This window comes from Eleutherodactylus coqui, chromosome 9 (assembly GCF_035609145.1).
Source record: "Eleutherodactylus coqui strain aEleCoq1 chromosome 9, aEleCoq1.hap1, whole genome shotgun sequence".
In the NCBI taxonomy this organism is placed as follows: Eukaryota; Metazoa; Chordata; class Amphibia; order Anura; family Eleutherodactylidae; genus Eleutherodactylus; species Eleutherodactylus coqui.
In genome coordinates this window covers 62,502,135-62,522,912 of record NC_089845.1, presented here as the reverse complement: position 1 = coordinate 62,522,912, position 20,778 = coordinate 62,502,135, and the positions used below count along the sequence as shown (strand labels likewise).

At 44.5% G+C, this 20,778-nt stretch overlaps 1 protein-coding gene across 1 annotated transcript in view; it reads left to right on the top strand.

The window, feature by feature from the left end:
• Positions 1 to 19,026, top strand: part of GALR1 (galanin receptor 1) — a 329,018-nt gene extending 309,992 nt beyond the window's left edge. Inside the window, exon 3 of the mRNA XM_066579473.1 lies at positions 16,001 to 19,026. Within this exon, the coding sequence (XP_066435570.1) occupies positions 16,001 to 16,318 (318 nt within the window). The 3' untranslated portion in view covers positions 16,319 to 19,026. The remainder of the gene's footprint in view (positions 1 to 16,000) is intronic.
• The last annotated feature ends 1,752 nt before the right edge of the window (positions 19,027 to 20,778 follow it).

The following is a 20,778-nucleotide window of genomic DNA, read 5'->3' as shown; positions in this document are numbered from 1 at the left end:
AACGGTCCTTCTTAGGGCCACATCTAACCGTGTGCAGTACTGTGGAGGCTGCTTTTTGCAGTGTTGCACTTTTTCTTTTTTTGGTATATCGGCCGTGCAGAGCATTGCGCCCTGCAGTAATTAGACATAGTGCAGGGCCAGTAGTGGTGAGGCAGGGACAGAAGGCATATATTGTGAGGCAGGGACAGAACACATATATTGTGAGGCAGGGACAGAAGACATATTGATTGAATATAGGCAGTGGGCCTTTGCAAAAACATTTGGGGAAAAAAATCTATTTGGGCTGCCTGTGACTGTCCTCAGTGTTCTGGGTCTCTGCTGGGTGTAGTAGTCCTCCTAATTCATACGCAGCCAGCTAAGTGTTACAGCAGGCTTGCGCAAAATTATTTCCTGGCGTTCCGTAAGCGAAGTCAGCCTCCAACCACAGGCCAATAAGCGGCACATTTAATTACAGCGTTCTGTTTCTGCACTACTGGTAATACACCATGCTGAGGGGTAGGGGTAGGCCTATAGGACGTGGACGCAGGCGAGGACGCGGAGGTCCAAGTCAGGGTGTGGGCACAGGCCGAGCCAGTGCGGTGGCCCGGGGTAGAGGCAGGGCCAGACCGAATGATCCACCAAATGTTTCCCAAAGCGCCCCCTCGCGCCATGCCACCCTGCAGAGGTCAAGGTGCTCAACAGTGTGGCAGTTTTTCACAGAGACGCCTGACGACCGACGAACAGTGGTGTGCAACCTTTGTTGCGCCAAGATCAGCTGGGGAGCCACCACCACCAGCATGCGCAGGCATATGATGGCCAAGCACCCCACAAGGTGGGGCGAAGGCCGTTCACCGCCTCCGGTTTGCACAACTGCCTCTCCCCCTGTGCCCCAACCTGCCACTGAGATCCAACCTCCCTCTGAGGACACAGGCACTACCGTCTCCTGGCCTGCACCCACACCCTCACCTCCGCTGTCCTCGGCCCCATCCAGCAATGTCTCTCAGCACAGCTTCGAGACGTCGCTAGCGCGACTGTTTGAGCGCGAGCGCAAGTACGCCGCCACGCACCCTCACGCTCAAGCGTTAAACGTGCACATTGCCAAATTGATCAGCCTGGAGATGCTGCTGTATAGGCTTGTGGAACCGGAGGCTTTCAAAAGCATGATGGCAGCGGCGGCCCTGCGCTACTCGGTTCCCAGTCGCCACTACTTTTCCCGATGTGCCATCCCAGCCCTGCACGACCACATCTCCCGCAACATTGTACACGCCCTCACCAACGCGGTTACTGCCAAGGTCCACTTAACAACAGACACGTGGACAAGCACAGGCGGGCAGGGCCACTATATCTCCCTGACGGCACATTGGGTGAATTTAGTGGAGGCTGGGACAGAGTCAGAGCCTGGGACCGCTTATGTCCTACCCACCCCCCGAATTGCGGGCCCCAGCTCGGTGCTGGTATCTGCGGCGGTGTATGCTTCCTCCACTAAACCACCCTCCTCCTCCTCCTCCTACGCAACCTCTGTCTCGCAATCAAGATGTGTCAGCAGCAGCACGTCGCCAGCAGTCGGTGTCGCGCGGCATGGCAGCACAGCGGTGGGCAAGCGTCAGCAGGCCGTGCTGAAACTACTCAGCTTAGGAGAGAAGAGGCAGACGGCCCACGAACTGCTGCAGGGTCTGACAGAGCAGACCGACCGCTGGCTTGCGCCGCTGAGCCTCCAACCGGGCATGGTCGTGTGTGACAACGGCCGTAACCTGGTGGCGGCTCTGCAGCTCGGCAGCCTCACGCGCGTGCCATGCCTGGCCCATGTCTTTAATTTGGTGGTTCAGCGCTTTTTGAAAAGCTACCCACACTTGTCATACCTGCTCGGAAAGGTGCACCGGGTCAGCGCATATTTCCGCAACTCCAAGATGGACGCTGCCACCCTGCGGACCCTGCAACATCGGTTTCATCTGCCAGTGCACCGATTGCTGTGCGACGTGCCCACACAGTGGAACTCTACGCTCCACATGTTGGCCAGGCTCTATGAGCAGCGTAGAGCTATTGCGGAATACCAACTCCAACATGGGCGGCGTAGTGGGAGTCAGCCTCCTCAATTATTTACAGAAGTGTGGGCCTGGTTGGCAGACATCTGCCAGGTCCTTGGAAACTTTGAGGAGTCTACCCAGATGCTGAGTGGGGATGCTGCAATGATTAGTGTCACCATTCCTCTGCTATGCCTCTTGAGAAGTTCCCTGCAAAGCATAAAGGCAGACGCTTTGCACTCGGAAACATAGGCGGGGGAAGACAGTATGTTGCTGGATAGTCAGAGCACCCTCATGTCTATATCTCAGCGTGTTGAGGAGGAGGAGGAGGAGCATGAGGAGGATGAGGAGGAGGGGGAACAGACAGCTTGGCGCACTGCTGAGGGTACACATGCTGCTTGTCTGTCATCCTTTCAGCGTGTATGGCCAGAGTAGGAGGAGGGGGAGGAGCATGAGGAGGAGGGGGAAGAGACAGCTTGGCCCACTGCTGAGGGTACACATGCTGCTTGCCTGTCATCCTTTCAGCGTGTATGGCCTGTGGAGGAGGAGGAGGAGGATCCTGAAAGTGATCTTCCTAGTGAGGACAGCCATGTGTTGCGTACAGGTACCCTGGCACACATGGCTGACTTCATGTTAGGATGCCTTTCTCATGACCCTCGCGTTACACGCATTCTGGCCACTACGGATTACTGGGTGTACACACTGCTCGACCCACGGTATAAGGAGAACCTTTCCACTCTCATTCCCGAAGAGGAAAGGGGTTCGAGAATGATGCTATACCACAGGGCGCTGGTGGACAAACTGATGGTAAACTTCCCGTCCGACAGCGCTCGTGGCCGAAGGCGCAGTTCCGAGGGCCAGGTAGCAGGGGAGGCGCAGAGATCAGGCAGCATGTACAGCGCAGGCAGGGGACCATTATCCAAGGCCTTTGCCAGCTTTCTGGCTCCCCAGCAAGACTGTGTCACCGGTCCCCAGTCAAGGCTGAGTTGGCGGGAGAACTGTAAAAGGATGGTGAGGGAGTACGTAGCCGATCGCACGACCGTCCTCGGTGACGCCTCTGCCCCCTACAACTACTGGGTGTCGAAGCTGGACACGTGGCCTGAACTCGCGCTGTATGCCCTGGAGGTGCTTGCTTGTCCTGCGGCTAGCGTCTTGTCAGAGAGTGTGTTTAGTGTGGCTGGGGGAATCATCACGGATAAGCGTACCCACCTGTCAACCGACAGTGCCGACAGGCCTACACTCATCAAGATGAACAAAGCCTGGATTTCCCCAGACTTCTCTTCTTCACCAGCGGACAGCAGCGATACCTAAGCAATACGTAGGCTGCACCCGCGGATGGAAGCATCATTCTCTATCACCATCAAAAATGGGGACCTTTTTGCTTCATCAATCTGTGTATAATATTCCTCCTCCTCCTCCTGCTCCTCCTCCTGAAACCTCACATAATCACGCCGAACGGGCAATTTTTCTTAGGCCCACAAGGCTCAGTCATATCATTTTTCTAAACAATTTTTAGACGTTTCAATGCTCATTAAAGCGTTGAAACTTTCACCTCAACCAATTTTTATTTTTACTGAGCTGCCTCCAGGCCTAGTTACCAATTAAGCCACATTAACCAAAGCGATTAATGGGTTTCACCTGCCCTCTTGGTTGGGCATGGCCAATTTTTCTGAGTTACATTAGTACTGTTGGTACACCAATTTTTGGGGGCCCTCGCCTACAGTGTAATCAAATTAATTTTTTGCCCACCTGCATTACAGCTGACGTTACATCAGCTGTGTTAGGCACTGCAATGGGATATATTTATGCACCCACCCATGCTGTCGGTCCACACGGAGTTGTAACTGCATGTGTCCACTTCTAAAGAACCCCAGTCTGACTGGGGCATGCAGTGTGGGCCGAAGCCCACCTGCATTAAGCACGACATTACCTCAGCTGTGTTGGGCACTGCAGTGGGATATATTTATGTACCGCCGGTGGCTTCCTGGCACCCACCCATGCTGTCGGTCCACACGGAGTTGTAACTGCATGTGTCCACTTCTAAAGAACCCCAGTCTGACTGGGGCATGCAGTGTTAGCCGAAGCCCACCTGCATTAAGCACGACATTACCTCAGCTGTGATGGGCACTGCAATGGGATATATTTATGTACCGCCGGTGGGTTCCAGGGAGCCACCCATGCTGTGGGTGCACACGGAATTCCCATTGCGGAGTTGTACCTGCCTGTGACTATTTATAAAAAAACGCGGTCTGACTGGGGCATGCAGACACCTTGATAGAATGAATAGTGTGTGGCACAAAGGTTCCCCATTGCTATGCCCATGTGTGCAGCTCCAGATGGAGGTGGCACAGGATTGGATTTCTCATTGCTTCTGTACAGCATTGTGGACTATCGCCCCGCCCCTTTTAAAGAGGGTCGCTGCCTAGCCGTGCCAACCCTCTGCAGTGTGTGCCTGCAGTTCCTCCTCATGGCAGACGCACTTATAAATTGACATGAGGGTGGCGTGGCATGAGGGCAGCTGAAGGCTGGGCAGGGATAGTTTGGTGTGCGCTGTGGACACTGGGTCGTGCGGGGGGGGGGGGGATGGTTGGTCAGCATGTAACCCAGGAGAAGTGGCAGAGTGTCATGCAGGCAGTGATTGTGCTTTGTTGGAGGTAGTGTGGTGCTTAGCTAAGGTATGCATTGCTAATGAGGGCTTTTCAGAAGGAAAAATTGTTGGGAGGGGGGGGGCCCACTCTTGTCGCTATTGTGGCTTAATAGTGGGACCTGGGAACTTGAGATGCAGCCCAACATGTAGCCCCTCACCTGCCCTATCCGTTGCTGTGTCGTTCCCATCACTTTCTTGAATTGCCCCGATTTTCACAAATGAAAACCTTAGCGAGCATCGGCGATATACAAAAATGCTCGGGTTGCCCATTGACTTCAATAGGGTTCGTTACTCGAAACGAACCCTCGAGCATCGCGGTAATTTCGTCCTGAGTAACGAGCACCCAAGCATTTTGGTGCTCGCTCATCTCTAGTTTTAACACTTTCCAATCCACTGTCTGACGTCTGAAGACATTTTGATTTAAGGCTGTACAGCTCTGATGTTGGAAAATGTCCGTCAGGGTTCTCTTACTGTATATTGCCAGCCTTTCTGTTGTCGAAGCCTATCCAACGTGTCACCTCATGCAGTACTGGCTTTAGCCAGCAGATAGGGCCATTGTATAATGGTAGAAAAAGAGCAAGCCCCCTAGGAAAACCAGGATACAAATTGGATTGGAAAGGGTTAAAAGGCATGCTTAAAACTGTGGCCATTTAAAATTAACCTAATTACCATATCTGGGGTAGCACATTCCAGAAAACTGGTGCCACTCTGGAGAAGTCTTAGAGATGGGAATAGGAGGTTTGGATTGAAGCCAAATTTAGGAATCTTAGGTCATTAGAGGGTGGAGAGCACAGCTAAAGTGGAAGAATGTGATTTGGGAGCAGATATAGGCAGGTACAGTACTGAGAAGAGCATTATCGGTAAGAATGATAAGTTTGGATTGTATTCTAGATGTATTTGAAGGGCAACCAGTGACTGGCACTGTATGGATTTATTGGTAACCCCAATAACAATGGGAAGAAGAGAATAAGTAGAATTGGCACATGATACAGTGAACATGCAATCAGAGAGGTAGGAGGAAAACCAGGCGAGAGCAGTATCCTTAAGGCCAATAGAGCTAAGAATACTAAGGAGCAGGTGGTGATCTACAAATACTGCAGAGAGATGCAGGTAAGCAAGGGAGTAAAAGGTGTAAGAGTCATTTTAGGTTATTGGATAGTAAGGAGATGAGAGATGAAGTTGCCATGTTTGGCATGGTGAAGGGCAAAGTTGTATGTTCTGAGTATTAATTTATAGTGCAGGAAATCTTTGAGATTCTCTCCACAGAAGTTCAGCACACCTAGAGCACCACGAAGGAAACATGTTTGAGGTATCAGTCAGGATTACCGCTGTCTACATGAGAAGAGTTGGAGTGTGGGGGGCACAGCTTCATCTATCACGTTTTTGAGAGTTACATTGTAGTGTTCAACAGGCAGATTGGGGAAAGAAAAGATCGATCACAGCAATGACTGTAAAGAGTTAGTAAATTGCTTGGTGTAAACCAGGGGCGTACCTAAAGGTTAAGGGACACGGGTGCAAAAGTTCAGCTGGGCCCCCCCCCCTCCTCCATATGTACCCGTACCTATACCTAAACCGTGCTAATTTACAAACATGATGCAGCCCCTTGGTGTAAGCCTTCTCATTATGACTCTTTTCCTTGACTACGTAAAAACCTGTTGGTAATGTCTTAGGCTGCTTTCACACGGCCGCAAAAATTGTGCGAGATTTGTGCGTTGCAAGACGTACAAATCGCACACGAATATGACCCCATTCTGTTGAATGCGATCATACACAGGAGCGATGTTTTTTTTGTTTTTCTCTGCATCGCACGAGAATATGATGATGTGATGCGAGCTAGTTATAACACAACAACCCCTCACATTCATGGGGACGGCACACGTTGGCGGGTGTGATATGGGGCATAGTTTCACGGCCCAATATTAGACTCACTCCTGTGAAATTAGCCTAAGGCCAGCTGTACATGGCTGGATTTCCATTGCGAAATATGGAGCGGGCATCCACCTACGGATTCCGCAGCATGTACCACCCATAGCATGCTATGGAAAAGCGTTTTTTCCTCTACACCAGCGGAAAGGAATTGCAGTTTTCCGCTCACGGAGAAAAAATCATGGTGTGCTGTATTTTAGTGCAGATTCTGTATACAGTATATACCCAGGTTATACCAGCTGTACATATATAATTATATACAGGAGTGGTATAACCTATACCAGCTGCACATATATAATTATATACAGGAGATCTCCAGGTTACACCAGCATGGTACATATCACTATATACAGGATGTATATCCCCCTGTATATAGTGGTATGTCCCATGATGGTGTAACCCTTGTATCTCCTGTATATAATTATATATATACAGCTGGTATAACTTATACCAGCTATACATATATAATTACAATTCCTTCTCTACTCACCTCTGCAGCAGTCTCTGGGCAGCCTGTAATTGAAAGTCCCCCGTCGTTTGATCACATGACCAGAGCCTGGTCATGTGATCTGCAGCCACAGGTCGTCTCCCAGGTCCTGTGCATCCAGCACTCCGGAGGTGAGTAGAGCCGCAGTAGCCCCTCCCCCTGGTAATCGCTGGCCGGCAGAGACTGATAGTCTGCAGCTGTGACCACTCACAGCTGCAGTCTATCAGTTGGAGGGCCACGCGCCGTGGGAGTCTGCAGCCTGTAATTGGCTGCCGGCTCCACGTGTAACAGCCCTCCCCTCTGCGAGTGCCGACCTGCGGCGCTGCCTCCTGTCTCTCTCCTCTCCTCTCTCCCCTCTCCCTTCTTAGCCATCATGCGGCCGACAGTGCCAGTCCCCTGGGCCCCCTCAGCTCAAGGGTCGGGTCGCCCTTGCGACCCCTGCTTCCCCCACCGTATGCCAGTGGTGTAAACCACCTGTAGACTTCTACGTGTATGATAGGTAGCAGTGTCCTTAGAAGGACAAAAATACTTTAGAAAGAAAGTTATGATCACAGAGCGAGAGAGAGAAGTCTACAAAGTCAGAAGCAGAACAGAGACGGAAGAAAAACAAGTCAACCAAGTCAAGTATACTGCCATCTTTGTGCGTGAAAGAAGCTATAAGCTGCGAGAGGCCTAGGGAGGAAGTTAGTGATAAAAGCTGAGAGACATATTGGGAGATTGGGTCATTAATGAGGATGTTGAAGTTACAGAAAATGAGAGTTGGAATTTCACTGGATAAGCAGTGGTTGAGCCAGGCAACAAAGTGATCCAAACATAGACAGGGAGGGCCCGGGAGGCAGTAGATGGCCACATTGCATGGACAGTGTATGAAATAATCTAAGGATGTGGACCTAAAAAGGAGGCAATGTAAAAAGGGGACAGGGAAGATGACCTAGAAGATGCACTATGGAAAGAGAATGCCTACTCCTTCATCACACCTGTTCTCAGCTCTGAGGGGATGGGAAAAGTGTAACCTATCATGAGTTAGAGCAGTAAGGGAAGATGTGTCAGACAGGGGAATCCAGGTTTCACTGGGAGCCAGCAGATTGAGAGATTTTGTAATGAAGTGGTCATGAATGTTGCAGCGTTTATTGCGTTGTGTGATAGGTCCAGAAAGTACACTTAAAGGAGACAGGAGAAGATGTATAGTAAATATTAACTAGACTTGAGGGGTGCCTTTGTGTGGCAGGTAAAAAGTAACAGTAGAAGATATCATCCACAGCTAATAGCAAGAGTATAGAGAGGGTGAGCAGATGATTAAGAAATTTGTGGGGGCAGCTTTCTTTTTTCACAGTGGAATCAGGTGGGTTGAGGCAGTTTAAGAAAATGAAGAGAGAGAAGCTGATGAGGATAGAATGCACTAAAAGTAGACATTGCTAGTTAGTTTTGAAGCAGAGAGCCAACATGAAAACAGAAGCAATAGTAATGGTAAGGGTGTTGAACTATAGATGGGTGGAGCTATCAGCACCTCGTGAATAAACTGAAGAATTTAAGAAAACTCTTTCAAATATTCCCAGAAACACTTTATTTTCTTGAATCCTTATCATTGTAATGTTACTCTACCTAGGGTAAGAAGCCACCTGGAGCTTACAGCTCAATTGCCAAATGTTATTGATTTATTTGAATTAGTACAAAGAACAAATATTGTTAAATGTCAACATCTACTATGCTAGAATGAAATCATTATTAGTAACAGCTTTTACTTGTTCTGTGTTTTACATTGATTTTCTCCTTGGTTGCCATTTTTATATAATTGCCTCCTTGTAGTTTTCTTTCATTTTGCTGCAGAAATATGATATTTGCAAAAAGTAGAAATAAAAAATACATATGGAAAATATTTATCCAAGCTTTTTTGAATTATTGCACATTACAAAGAAATGTGGAAAAATGTGGAAAAAGTAATACAATTATTTTTTATGGAAAAAGTCACGGTTATCATAGTTGTCAATGTTCTAAAGTAATTCATTGGGACACTTTGCTGATGAGTTTGGGTTTCTAAGACTGTTATGAAATAATACAACAAAACACTGCAATTTATATATGAATTTCAACCTTAAATTGTGCCAAAAGATCTCAAGGGACATACAGGCTAAAAACCATTTTGATTTTCCTGTGCTAAGAAAATGAAGTCACAACTGTTTATGGGTGTATTAGAAGGGTTATCAATGACATTTTGAATGAAAAACCTCATTAGAATGTCATTAGAAACATATTTTTCTATCATGTAATAATACAGGCACTTTCAGCTACATTTTACATCAACGGCATATTCTATAAAAGTCTAATAGAGGCAGGCCCCGTGACTGAGACCAACATCTGTATCCTGTTTCCCACCGCTTGGACCTTCACTTTTCTTATGTTCTGCCCCCCCCCCCCCCACACACACACACACACTGTCCACAGCCAGTACATTTAGGGGATTCAAGAGGATGGAAATAGTTGAACACCCTAACCTATGCTGTTTTTGTAACTCACATAGAAGTCAATGGGAGTTACGCAAACTGGGTAGCACAGCAAGTTACGCTGTTTTTGAAACTTAGGAGCTGCAGAAACAACATAGCTCACTGTACTACTCTATTTGCATAACTCCCACTAATGTCTATGATACTTATGGAAGCAACATAGCTCAGTTGAGCTCGGCTGTTTCTGTCAGCCCAGCCACGCAGCTACCTGGTATTCAGCATTGCTCCAATCTCGACCAATAAACACTACTTTCGACGCCACTCACCACTGCAGCGATTACCAGCTAGGGTGCCGCAGCTCCCCACTGGTAATCGCGCTGTTACCGCTGATTCTGGCGCACACTGACGTCAGTGTGCAGCCGGGATCCTCCTCCCCTGAGTCCCCTGCTCATCAGTTCCGCAGGAGAGGACTCGGGGAGGAAGTGTGTCGGGCTATACACTGACATCAGTGTGTATTCGGGCTCAGCGCGAGGAGAGGGGAAGCAGCGCTCACAGCTACGGTAGGAGGAGGTAAGTATATGGGTTGGGGGGTGCTTATTTTTACTGAGGGTGGGCTAACGTTGCCATGGGGGTATTACTACTGAGGTGGTTAATATTACTAATTGGGCCACTGTGGGGGTCGTTATTTTTACTGGGGCCACTATCAGGGTCTTTATTATGGCTCGTTCACAAGCGTGTAATTGCATTTCGGTCGCGCAAGGAACGCAGGTGGGCCCATTGAAATGGTGCGCAAATATGCAGTGAATATATAGGTTTCCTGCGCATTCACCACGTATTTGCGTGGCCCATTCACTTCAATGACCTATTGGGGTGTGTAGTAGGCCACAAAATGGGTCATGCTGTGTGAAAATATACATCATGTGAATGAACTGATTGAAATCAGTGGCTTCTATTCACTGCATATTATGTACGCAAATACACCTGTGTGAACAGGCCCTTACTATACTGTCTTAGGCCTCCTGCACACGGTTGGAAATTCCGCTGCGGGATTTCCCGCAGAATTTCCACCCGTGGAAGCGGACATAGGATTGCGTTAGAAAACGCAATCCTATGCAGACGGCCGAGATTTGTCTGCGTGAAATCTCGCGCTGGGAAAAAATCGTGGCATGCTCTATTTCAGTGAGGGTCTCGCAGAGCCCTGCACAGAAATGTCACTCCCCAGCCGCTGGCTCCGCTCTGCGCATGCACCGGCAGCTGGCACATCACAGAGCCAGAGCCGTGGGAGCAGGTGGGTGCCGCGCTGGTCTCTGCAGGGGCTCGGGTCGGGTCCCGCTGCGATCTGACCTGGCTGTCTACAGGCGGCCTTACAATCGGACCTTTGAAGGTCACCATAAGCCTGATGTGGCCCTCAGTGAAAACAGGTTTGACACCCCCGATGTAGACTATACAATTTCCTAATTTAGTAGATTTAAGGCTGGTTTAGATGCAACGATAATCGCTCAAAAGATGTCGCTCAAGCAACTTTTGAGCCATCATCATTGTATCATTTACAGTTCAAGATGATCGCTTAAGATGAGCGATCACCTTGCTCTGGCAGTGGAGGATGCAGAAGACAAACGGGCTGTCCCCGCTTGTCTTCTGCATCCAGCTGTTCCCCCACTCCGAGTGCCCAGCTGTTAAACAGCCCGACGCTCGGAGCGGAGGATGCAGAAGACCAGTGTGGTGTCCCCGCTTGTCTTCTGCATCCAGATGTTTTCTGCATGGAGTGCCCAGCTGTTATACAGACGAGTGCTCCATGCCAGGTATGAAGAACAGAGCTGGACCGCTCTGTTCTTCATACTCAACCCGTTATCAGGGAGCGGAATACAGCTGAAACAATGGTATTAGCTGTATCCCGCTGTGAATCACTGATAAGACTCATCGTTGTCTTTCAGCACGCTGAAAGACAACGATGAGTGATGGGGCAACGAAAACTGCACGATGTGTGTGCAGTTAGACACAACGATTTCTTTTGAGCGATAATCGTTGTGTCTAAATGGGCCTTTACTTGTGAGCTAACTGTAGTACCGTAGTATAATTTAATCATGTGCATTGTCTGCACAGCTTTACATGTAAACACAGGAAAGCATAGAAAGCAAACACTAATTCAAAAGAGAACCAAGTTCATAAATAATAATACACACAGACAATGATCTCTTCTCTTAACTTTTTTGACTACTCTCTTGACTTATGGCCTTTTACACAGGACAATTATCATTCAGAATCATCCATATTCCTATGCACCCGGGGGAAATCGTCCCATGTAAATGTATGCAGCGACTGAGCAAGAATTGCTCAGTTGTTCAGAAAACTGAATAACGAACTGTTTAGTGTAAACAGCAGTCATTCACTTTTGAATAACTGCTAACTGTGCTTTGAGGTGGGCAAGAGGAGAGCGCTCCCTGGCCGCTCCATCTCCATGCCAGCAGTGCTATGAGTGATGCCAGCGATATTCATTTCTGTGTAACAGCTCCGGAGCGAGCATCACTGGGACGAGTATCGGACATCATTTTCCCAACAGCTCGTACCATGTAAAAGGACCTTTAGCCATTTTTTTTTACATGAAATCAAACATAATAGTGAACAAAGTCCTAGTAAGTTCAGGTCTCTGATGTGTTTTATCTCACGCACACCTGATATAACTAATGAAGTCCTTCATTAGTTACCTCAGGTGTGCTTGAGACAATACTGGATTTGCAAATGTGTGCATTTATGAGAGATTCTATTAAGGGGGTTGAATAATTCTGAAACTACAGTAGTCAATGAAAGTGGCATTTTGTGTTGATTTTGGATAAATCATGTGTTTTATTAGTTGTGTTGAGCTATTTACATTTTTCTTGTTTGATTGGTTTCTTGCAAACACAATTATACTGTACATTAATCATTATTGTTTACGTTTTTATGATCTAAATCAATATGTTAGACCAGAGAGGGAAGGATTTTTTTGTTATTGTTTGTCCTTTTGGTTGTGGACTAAAATTTTCAATAAAGAACTAATCTGTTTAAAAAAAACATTGCTGAATATTTATCACCAAAGGAATTCTTGACGCCAATTTTCTAACAGCTTTTCTTCCCTTCTCCTATTTATAGATGCAACTAATTTATCAAATGTCGCATGATGTTAATATATTTGTCACATATTTAAATATGTTCACAGATGTGGATTCACGTAGCTAAATTTGTCACAATCTTACTGCAGTAGCTGGGTGGCATACAACTTTTTAAAAAGTTATGTCATAAATATCTCTAAAAACATTACTCCACTCAGACCTTGACACTATTCTAGATACTCTTAAAAAGTGGAGTAAGAGACATTGCATCTGTTCTTTTTGGTGCAAATCAAGTAAATTTGTTTAAATTGATATGCACCAAAAAAGGGGCAACTTATGCTAGAATTCAGGCACAGAACACCTAATAAATTTGTCTCTTTATGTATAACTGGGATCTGTTGATTACTATTAAAGATGAGCGAACGTGCTCGTTTAGAGCAATTACTCGATCGAGCATCGCTTTTCTTCGAGTAACTGCCTAATCGGGCGAAAAGATTCGGGGGCGCCGGGGTTGAGCATGGGGTTACGGTGGGGAATGGGGGGGGGAGAGAGAGAAAGCTCTCCCCTGTTCCCTACTGCTACACCCCGCTCCACACCGCCGCCCCCCAGTGCCCCCTGAATCTTTTCACCCAAGTAGGCAGTTACTCGAAAAAAGCGATGCTCGATCGAGTAATTGTCCCAAACAAACACGTTTACCCATCTCTAATTACTATATAAGGCAAACTTCCCTTTCTTGTACAATAAATGTTTATAAGACTTAAAATGTGGACAAATTACAGTTTCCTGGCTTGGATTAATTCACTCAACTAAAATGACCCAAATTCTTAACATAATATGACTTATATTTTGAAGTTTCTAAAATAAATTGGTAAAGATTGGACAGGCGTCCCAACACCATTCACGAGAACAGATGGGAAGGTAATCCCTACAGTACTCTATCTACAGCATATGTGTATAATAAATATCAAGTGTCTTAGCCAAACTATAAATGGTAGAATCAACTACAGAACTACAGGATGGTAACTTCTATTAAAATTGTCAGGAAGAATGTTGTTTTCAATGCTAGACATCTGTGTTTTGCAAGAATGGGTAAAGAAAATGTCTTATCTCTAGATCATTTAAAGAATATTCTTTAAAGGGTATAACTAGAGATGAGCGAACGTGTCCGTTACGGACACATCCGCACCCGGACACCGGCTTTAGCGAACACTGCAGTGTTCGCGCGTAAGTGTCCGGGTGCCGCCGGGGGGCGGGGAGATGCGCGGCGGCGCGGGCGGCAGTAGCGGGGAACAGGGGGGAGCCCTCTCTCTCTCCCTCTCCCCCCCACTCCCCGCCGCACCCCCCCGCGCTGCCACGGCGGCCCCCGAACTTTTTCGCCCGAACACTGAGGTGTTCGCAAAGTTCGGTGTTCGGGCGAAAAAGGGGCGGGGCCGAACGTGTTCGCTCATCTCTAGGTATAACAGCTTCAGTTGCAATCCAAATTATTTCAACCCACATTGCAAATTCGATTATTTTCCATATTTACAAACTTTTAGCTGTTTATAAGAAATCAAACAAGCACAATTTAAATAGCTCAATACAACTAAGATACGTTGTTTCTCCAAATTTGACACAAAATCCCACTTTTAATGACTACTGCAGTTTCCGAATTATTCTGCCTGTTCATGACAAGCGTATTTAGTACTTAGCAGAGAACCCTTGGTTCTTATATCCTACTGCAAACATGATGCATAGCCACACACCAGCCTCTGGTGCATGGGACATGAGCAATGGCTGGGTTGGGTTTATGTACATCAACTGCCTTCTCAAATACTACCAAAAACTTTCTATGGCGTTCAAGTAAGGTGATTGTGATGGCCACTTCAGAATCTACTTCTAAAACCAACTTTGGTGGACTTTTTGGTATGCATGAAATCATTGTCCTGTTGGAAGGTCCAATGATGCTTAAGCTTCAGCTTCCTCACAGAAGGCATGACTCTTTCTCTTAGGATTTCCTGATAATTGATTGAAACCATCTTGACTTCCACACGCTGCGGGTTTCCAGTGCTAGCAAAGCATTCCCAGAACATCACTAAGTTGCAGTCATGCTTCACTGCAGGCTGGATATGCTTTTTATGTTATGTTTTATTCTTCATCGTCCTGACATACTGCTAATCCATAGACCCTAAAAGTTACAATTTTGCTTCATTGCTCCACAGAACAGAATCCTAAAATATCTGTGGCTTTTTAGATGTTTTAGAGCATTGTGGGGCGACTTTTCTTGTGGTTTTGGGTCAGTAGAGATGTACGTTTTGGAGTTTGAGCATGAAGTATGTGTCTTTCTGAGCAAACTGAAACCTTAGTTTCTGCTGCCATGAAATTTTGTTTTTGGTGTTTTACAGCCACTTGAGTTTTTGACCTCTTGCCTAATTAAGAATTTGGTGGCATCCAGTGATAGCTTCCTCTTTCTGTCAGAAGCAGGTCGTGTAACCTGTATTCCTTTAACTCTGAACTTGCAAGCTATTCTTCCAGCTATATCTCTAGGAACATTCAATGCCTTTGCCATCTTTTCATTGTTTGTGTAAGGCAATGATCTCTTTTCTTAACTTTTTTGACCACTCTCTTGAGTTATGGCCCTTTTACACAGGACAATTATCATTCAGAATCACTCACATTCCTATGCTCCCCTGGGAAATTGAACAATAATCGTCCCATGTAAATGCATGCAGCGACTGAACGAGGACTGTTCAGTTGTCCAAAAAACTGAATAACTCACTGATGAATGTAAACAGCAGTCTTTCACTTTTGAATGACTGCTTACTGTGCATTGAGGTGGGCAAGAGAAGAGCGCTCCCTAGCCCCTCCACCTCCATGCCAGCAGTGCTGTGAGTGATGTCAGTAATACTCACTTCTATGTAACAGCACTGGGACAAGTATTGGACATCATTTGCCCAACAGCTCATATCATGTAAAAGGACCTTTAGCCATTTTTTTTAAAACATGAAATCAAACATAACATTGAACAAAGTCCTAATAAGTTCAGGTGTCCGATGTGTTTTATCTCACGAACACCTGATATAACTGAAGAAGTCCTTTATTAGTTACATCAGGTGTGTTCGAGGCGATACCGGGTTTGCAAATGTGTGCATTTATAAGAGACTCTATTCAGGGGGCTGAATAATTCTAAGACTGCAGTAGTCAATAAAAGTGGCATTTTGTGTTAATTTTGGATAAACCATGTGTTATATTTCTTGTTTGATTGGTTTCTTGCAAACAATTGAAAGTATATAAATATGGCAAATTAACCTTATTTGTAATGGGGTTTGACTATTTTGTATTGTAACTGTAGAACATGATGGTTTTGCACAGTATATTATTGCTCTTATTAGTGATAAATAATATTAATTCACTTTATTATTTGTGTTTTATAGACAGCGCAAACAGTCCTTGTTGTGGTGGTGGTATTCGGGATATCGTGGCTCCCGCATCATGTGATCCATCTGTGGGCAGAATTTGGAACCTTTCCTCTCACTCAAGCCTCATTCGTCTTCAGAGTAACTGCTCATTGCCTTGCATATAGTAATTCCTCGGTGAATCCTATTATTTATGCTTTTCTGTCTGAAAATTTCCGAAAAGCTTATAAGCAAGTATTTAAATGTCAGATGGGCTGCAACTCCATGCAAAGTGATGCTAAAGAAATTAAAAGCAAAATGGAGACCCCACCCTCTACAAACTGCACTCATGTTTGAAGGAGACGAAGATGATGGTTCTGCTCAAATCTGTTAATGCAAGCCGCAAGATTTCAAAGCACAAGGATACTTGGCTAAAATTGCAACTACATTGTCTAGTTTTAATGTAGCTGGCATCTGCTTCAGTTATATAGCTTACATCCTATGAGTTCCATCCTCTAAGCTACTGCTGCTAATAGAAATAAATGCAGTTCTTGTCATTAAAAGAGAAATAAGATGGAAATCTCAATGCATTTTAAAGTGTAAATGATGAGATTTTTATTTTTAAGGATAAATCGTGCAATATGCTGTGAACCAGTTTTATTAAACCAACATGCCATAAATGACTATTATGTTACCAATTCAATAAAATTTATCTAGCAGATCTGCTTTTAATTAAAGCTGCTATAAAATGAATGGTAAATACAAAAACGACCCTTTGGCGACTTACTGTACTAGTGCAGTGGTGGGCATGATTTATGCATGTTGTATAGGGGAGCATGAGATCACTGCTTTGATCATTAGAACCGCTATTCAGACTAGAAATTACTAAAGGCTTTATGAATAAAAGCATTCTTTGAATGTAAAGGACTTTTTTTACATGATATTAACCCAATTTATTAATTTCTTATTCATATGAAATTATGTCCCTCTTCCACTGAAGAAAGCATTAAATAAAGCAGGGAGTATTCGAAATCCAATGTTAGTCTTAACCCTTTCCATTCCCCCGCTCCACCCGCATCCATTCCAGCTCTTAATTACTTCAGGTGGGAAAGTGCATTGTGGATTCCTTGGAATTACTCAACAGCAACACATAAAAATGATGTGATGATCATTTTATTAGGAATTTTTTTTAAATTAAGTCATGCTGCACTATATATATATATAGTTTTATTATATATGTATCAATGTTCACTTCTGTATACTGTTAGAAACATGTGCCGGACCTCATCCGACATTGGGATTTCCCTACATAGCTCCGCTGTTGGACGACACTGGATTGGAAAGGGTTAAATTCTGATTTAGAATATTAATTTCTGAACTACTTCTTTGTATAGCTATACTATTACACACTTTAATAAATTATCAACTATGTACCATAGTCAGTAATGGTTAACAAGTAGCCATTTTTTGCATAGTCAAGGTGTTAGAATTCACATTTCTATGAAAATCACTTTCTAATACTTAGAATCACATTCCAATGTTTTGGTAAACTCATGAATATACATTCCATGTATAAAAAACATTGTGCTAAATAAAACCATGCAGAGGTTACACTTACAGATACTGACAAGAAAATGGTGAGTTCTTAACTTGATCATATATTGTAAATACATTGCGGCATTTGTAGATGTACACAGGCATGGCGGTGTTTCTTGATGATGCTGTTCTGTATGCTGGATACTGTATACCGGGAACCCAACCTGCAATAACTTTACTGAGAAGTAAATTGCATGTGAAGCCTACATTCTTACTAATAAATTCCTTTTTATTTTATTTTTTGAAAAAATGTAAGCTTTTTTAAAGTAAAGTACAAGAATTGTCTGAATTTCTAATTGCTCGCGTGTTGATAAAAATGAACATTTTCAGTACCATCAACTTTTTAGGTATTTAATCAATGTTAAAGTATTTTTTTTGTTACACAACAAAACTCACAATCTTTCCTAAGGCAGTTGAAGATGTGGATTAAGTGTCTAGGAACCAGAAAAGTTGGGTCTAACTTTAAGATTTTTGACCTTTTTACTTCTCCCTTATCATTTCTATAAGGTCGCCTTCTCACTTCCACGGTGGCCAAGTCTGAACTTAAATGTTGAGGATCAGGCCATGATTTCAAATACAATAAAAGGGTTGACAAATGATAGCGCCCTATAGTGTTGATATAAATCATAAGTGAATTCCACTTACCTGGTACACGGTGGGACACCTGGATGGGGACCTCACTGGTACCTAGTGTCCAAGTCTGAATCGGCATAACTCTTGCCCTTTTAATCCAGATCCCTGGAGAGGCATATCGGAGGATGAAAGCCCTCTGGATAACAAGGGGCTTAGAATATAGCCAGGCAAAAGAGAAAGTAAAAATACCTGTGTTCTAGGACTAAGAGATAATCTCAAGACCCACGGGTCTAGTGGTTAAAATAACCATATTTATGTAATCACTATGCAACGCATTTCGGTGCCCCATGGCGCCTTTCTCAAGCATAAAATTGACATTCACCGTATACATTTATATAGGAACATCATTATAGAGGCTTACAATCACATTGCCCTCTTTAGATGTCAAGATCGTCATCATGACATCACTTTGGTGGGATGGACTTTATGCTTTCCATGTGACTTACGTAACATAGAAAACGAGATGGAATGCAACATGCGTTCCTTTTCCCATTTTCATTCACAAGAGGATATGAGAGTGTGACGTAGACTCTCATAATAAATATTCATTATTCTCTTCCCCTAGACCATATTGGATCCGTGCGGGGACTATATAATACCCTATATTGAAATGTATTTTGGTGCAATAAATACACTCCTCGATGAGTGTTTAAATTAATATACATAAAAACAACTTCAATGTGTATAAATAGTAATCAACTAATAACTCCCATTGATATACAGAAAATTTGATTATTACCAGAATTTCATCAATATAAAACTTAATGTATAATAAGATCATAAAATCTGTATATATATTCAAGAACTAAAATTCAATTAATAAACACGTTTTGTTCTTTGTATTTTCATATTTTTTTTAACACTTCATTCAAAGCCCGTGGGGCCAGGTAAATGTTTCCTTCATCCCCGCCAGGAAAAAGAATTCCCTACTGCACCTGCCACATCTGTGACAGATGCAGCAAAGAAATTCTTCATCCCTGCGGGGAATAAAGAATTCATAAATGGGTGATTGATGCCTCTCATATGTAAAGCCCTTCCCTGAAAAACAACTCAGGGTGCCGGCAGACCATTGTCTTCAATGGAGACGCTGGCAGCAGCCGCGGCTCCATTGAAGGCAATGCATTGACCTTCATACATGCATGTTTTTGCACGTACATAGGTGCGCTCCTATGTATGCACAAAAACACGCTCGTGTGAAGCCACCCTAAGGGCATTTTTTGTCCGCCTGACATATCTTCTGCCGCAGTAACACTCTAATAGAAATATCACAAATTTTGTTGCACAGTTTAACTTTTGTTTAATTCTTATACGTTCTTCTCTTTCACCCATATCGATTTCTTTTCTCCCCTGTACTATATAATGGCAGCATTTGCAATTTTTCCTACCACATCTATATCCCGTTAAATGGGAGAATCCCTATTTGACACTCGTCGGGTTTTTCTTAATTCTACTTTTAGTTTCGGGGCGGGATGGGGCTAGAATATTTTTCCTAAATATGATTCTTTGATTTTTACCTATTGTTTTAACAAGGTAAGGATCATTTAATAATATGGACCAATTTTTTAAACAATATTACTCTAATTTGACTGCTAAATTTTGTAATGAACGCCGCCTCCTTCAAATTTTCTTCTTTTTTTTGGGGGGGGGGGGGAGTGGTATCTTGTTTCTGGTGTTTTTTCTTCCCTTCTTCTTCCTTCATTATTTTTTCATACACATTATTAAATTATTTTTCTGGGTATTTTTTTTCTCTAAAACGCTTCTTTAAAAACATTGCTTGCTCTTTAATAGAGATGAGCAAGCACCAAAATGCTCGTGTGCTCGTTACTCGAGTCGAACTTTCAGTGATGCTCGAGAGTTCGTTTCGAGTAACGAACCCCGTGAAGTCAATGGGCGACTCGAGCATTTTTGTATATCGCCGATGCTCGCTAAGGTTTTCATTTGTGAAAATCTGCAAAACACAAGAAAGTGATGGAAACGACACAGAAACGAATAGGGCAGGCGAGGAGCTACATTTTGGGCTGCATCTCAAGTTCCCAGGTCCCACTATTAAGCCACAATAGCGGCAAGAGTGAGACCCCCCCCCACACACACACTGTCAGCGTAAAGATCGTTCTCCTCTGCCACAGCTGTAACAGCTGTGGCAGAGAAGAACGATGTTAGCCCATTGAATTCAATGGAGCCGGCAATACAGCCGGCTCTTTTGAAAGCAATGGGCTGCCGGCGATCGTGGGATGAATTGTCGGGAAGGGCTTAAATATATAAGCCCTTCCCTACAATTCATCCAGAAATGTGTAAAAATAAAAAATATATATATACTTACCTGGTCCCGGCAGAACGATGTTAGCCCATTGAATTCAATGGAGCCGGCAATACAGCCGACTCCATTGAAACCAATGGGCTGCTGGCGATCGCAGGATGAATTGTCGGGAAGGGGTTAAATATATAAGCCCTTCCCTGCAATTCATCCAGAAATGTGTAAAAATAAAATATATATATATACTTACCTGGTCCCGCCAGACGGAGTTCAGTGCGGCAGGTTGCAGTTCTCCTGAACTGCTCTGAACAGCTGTGAGTAGTATTAAGCAGCC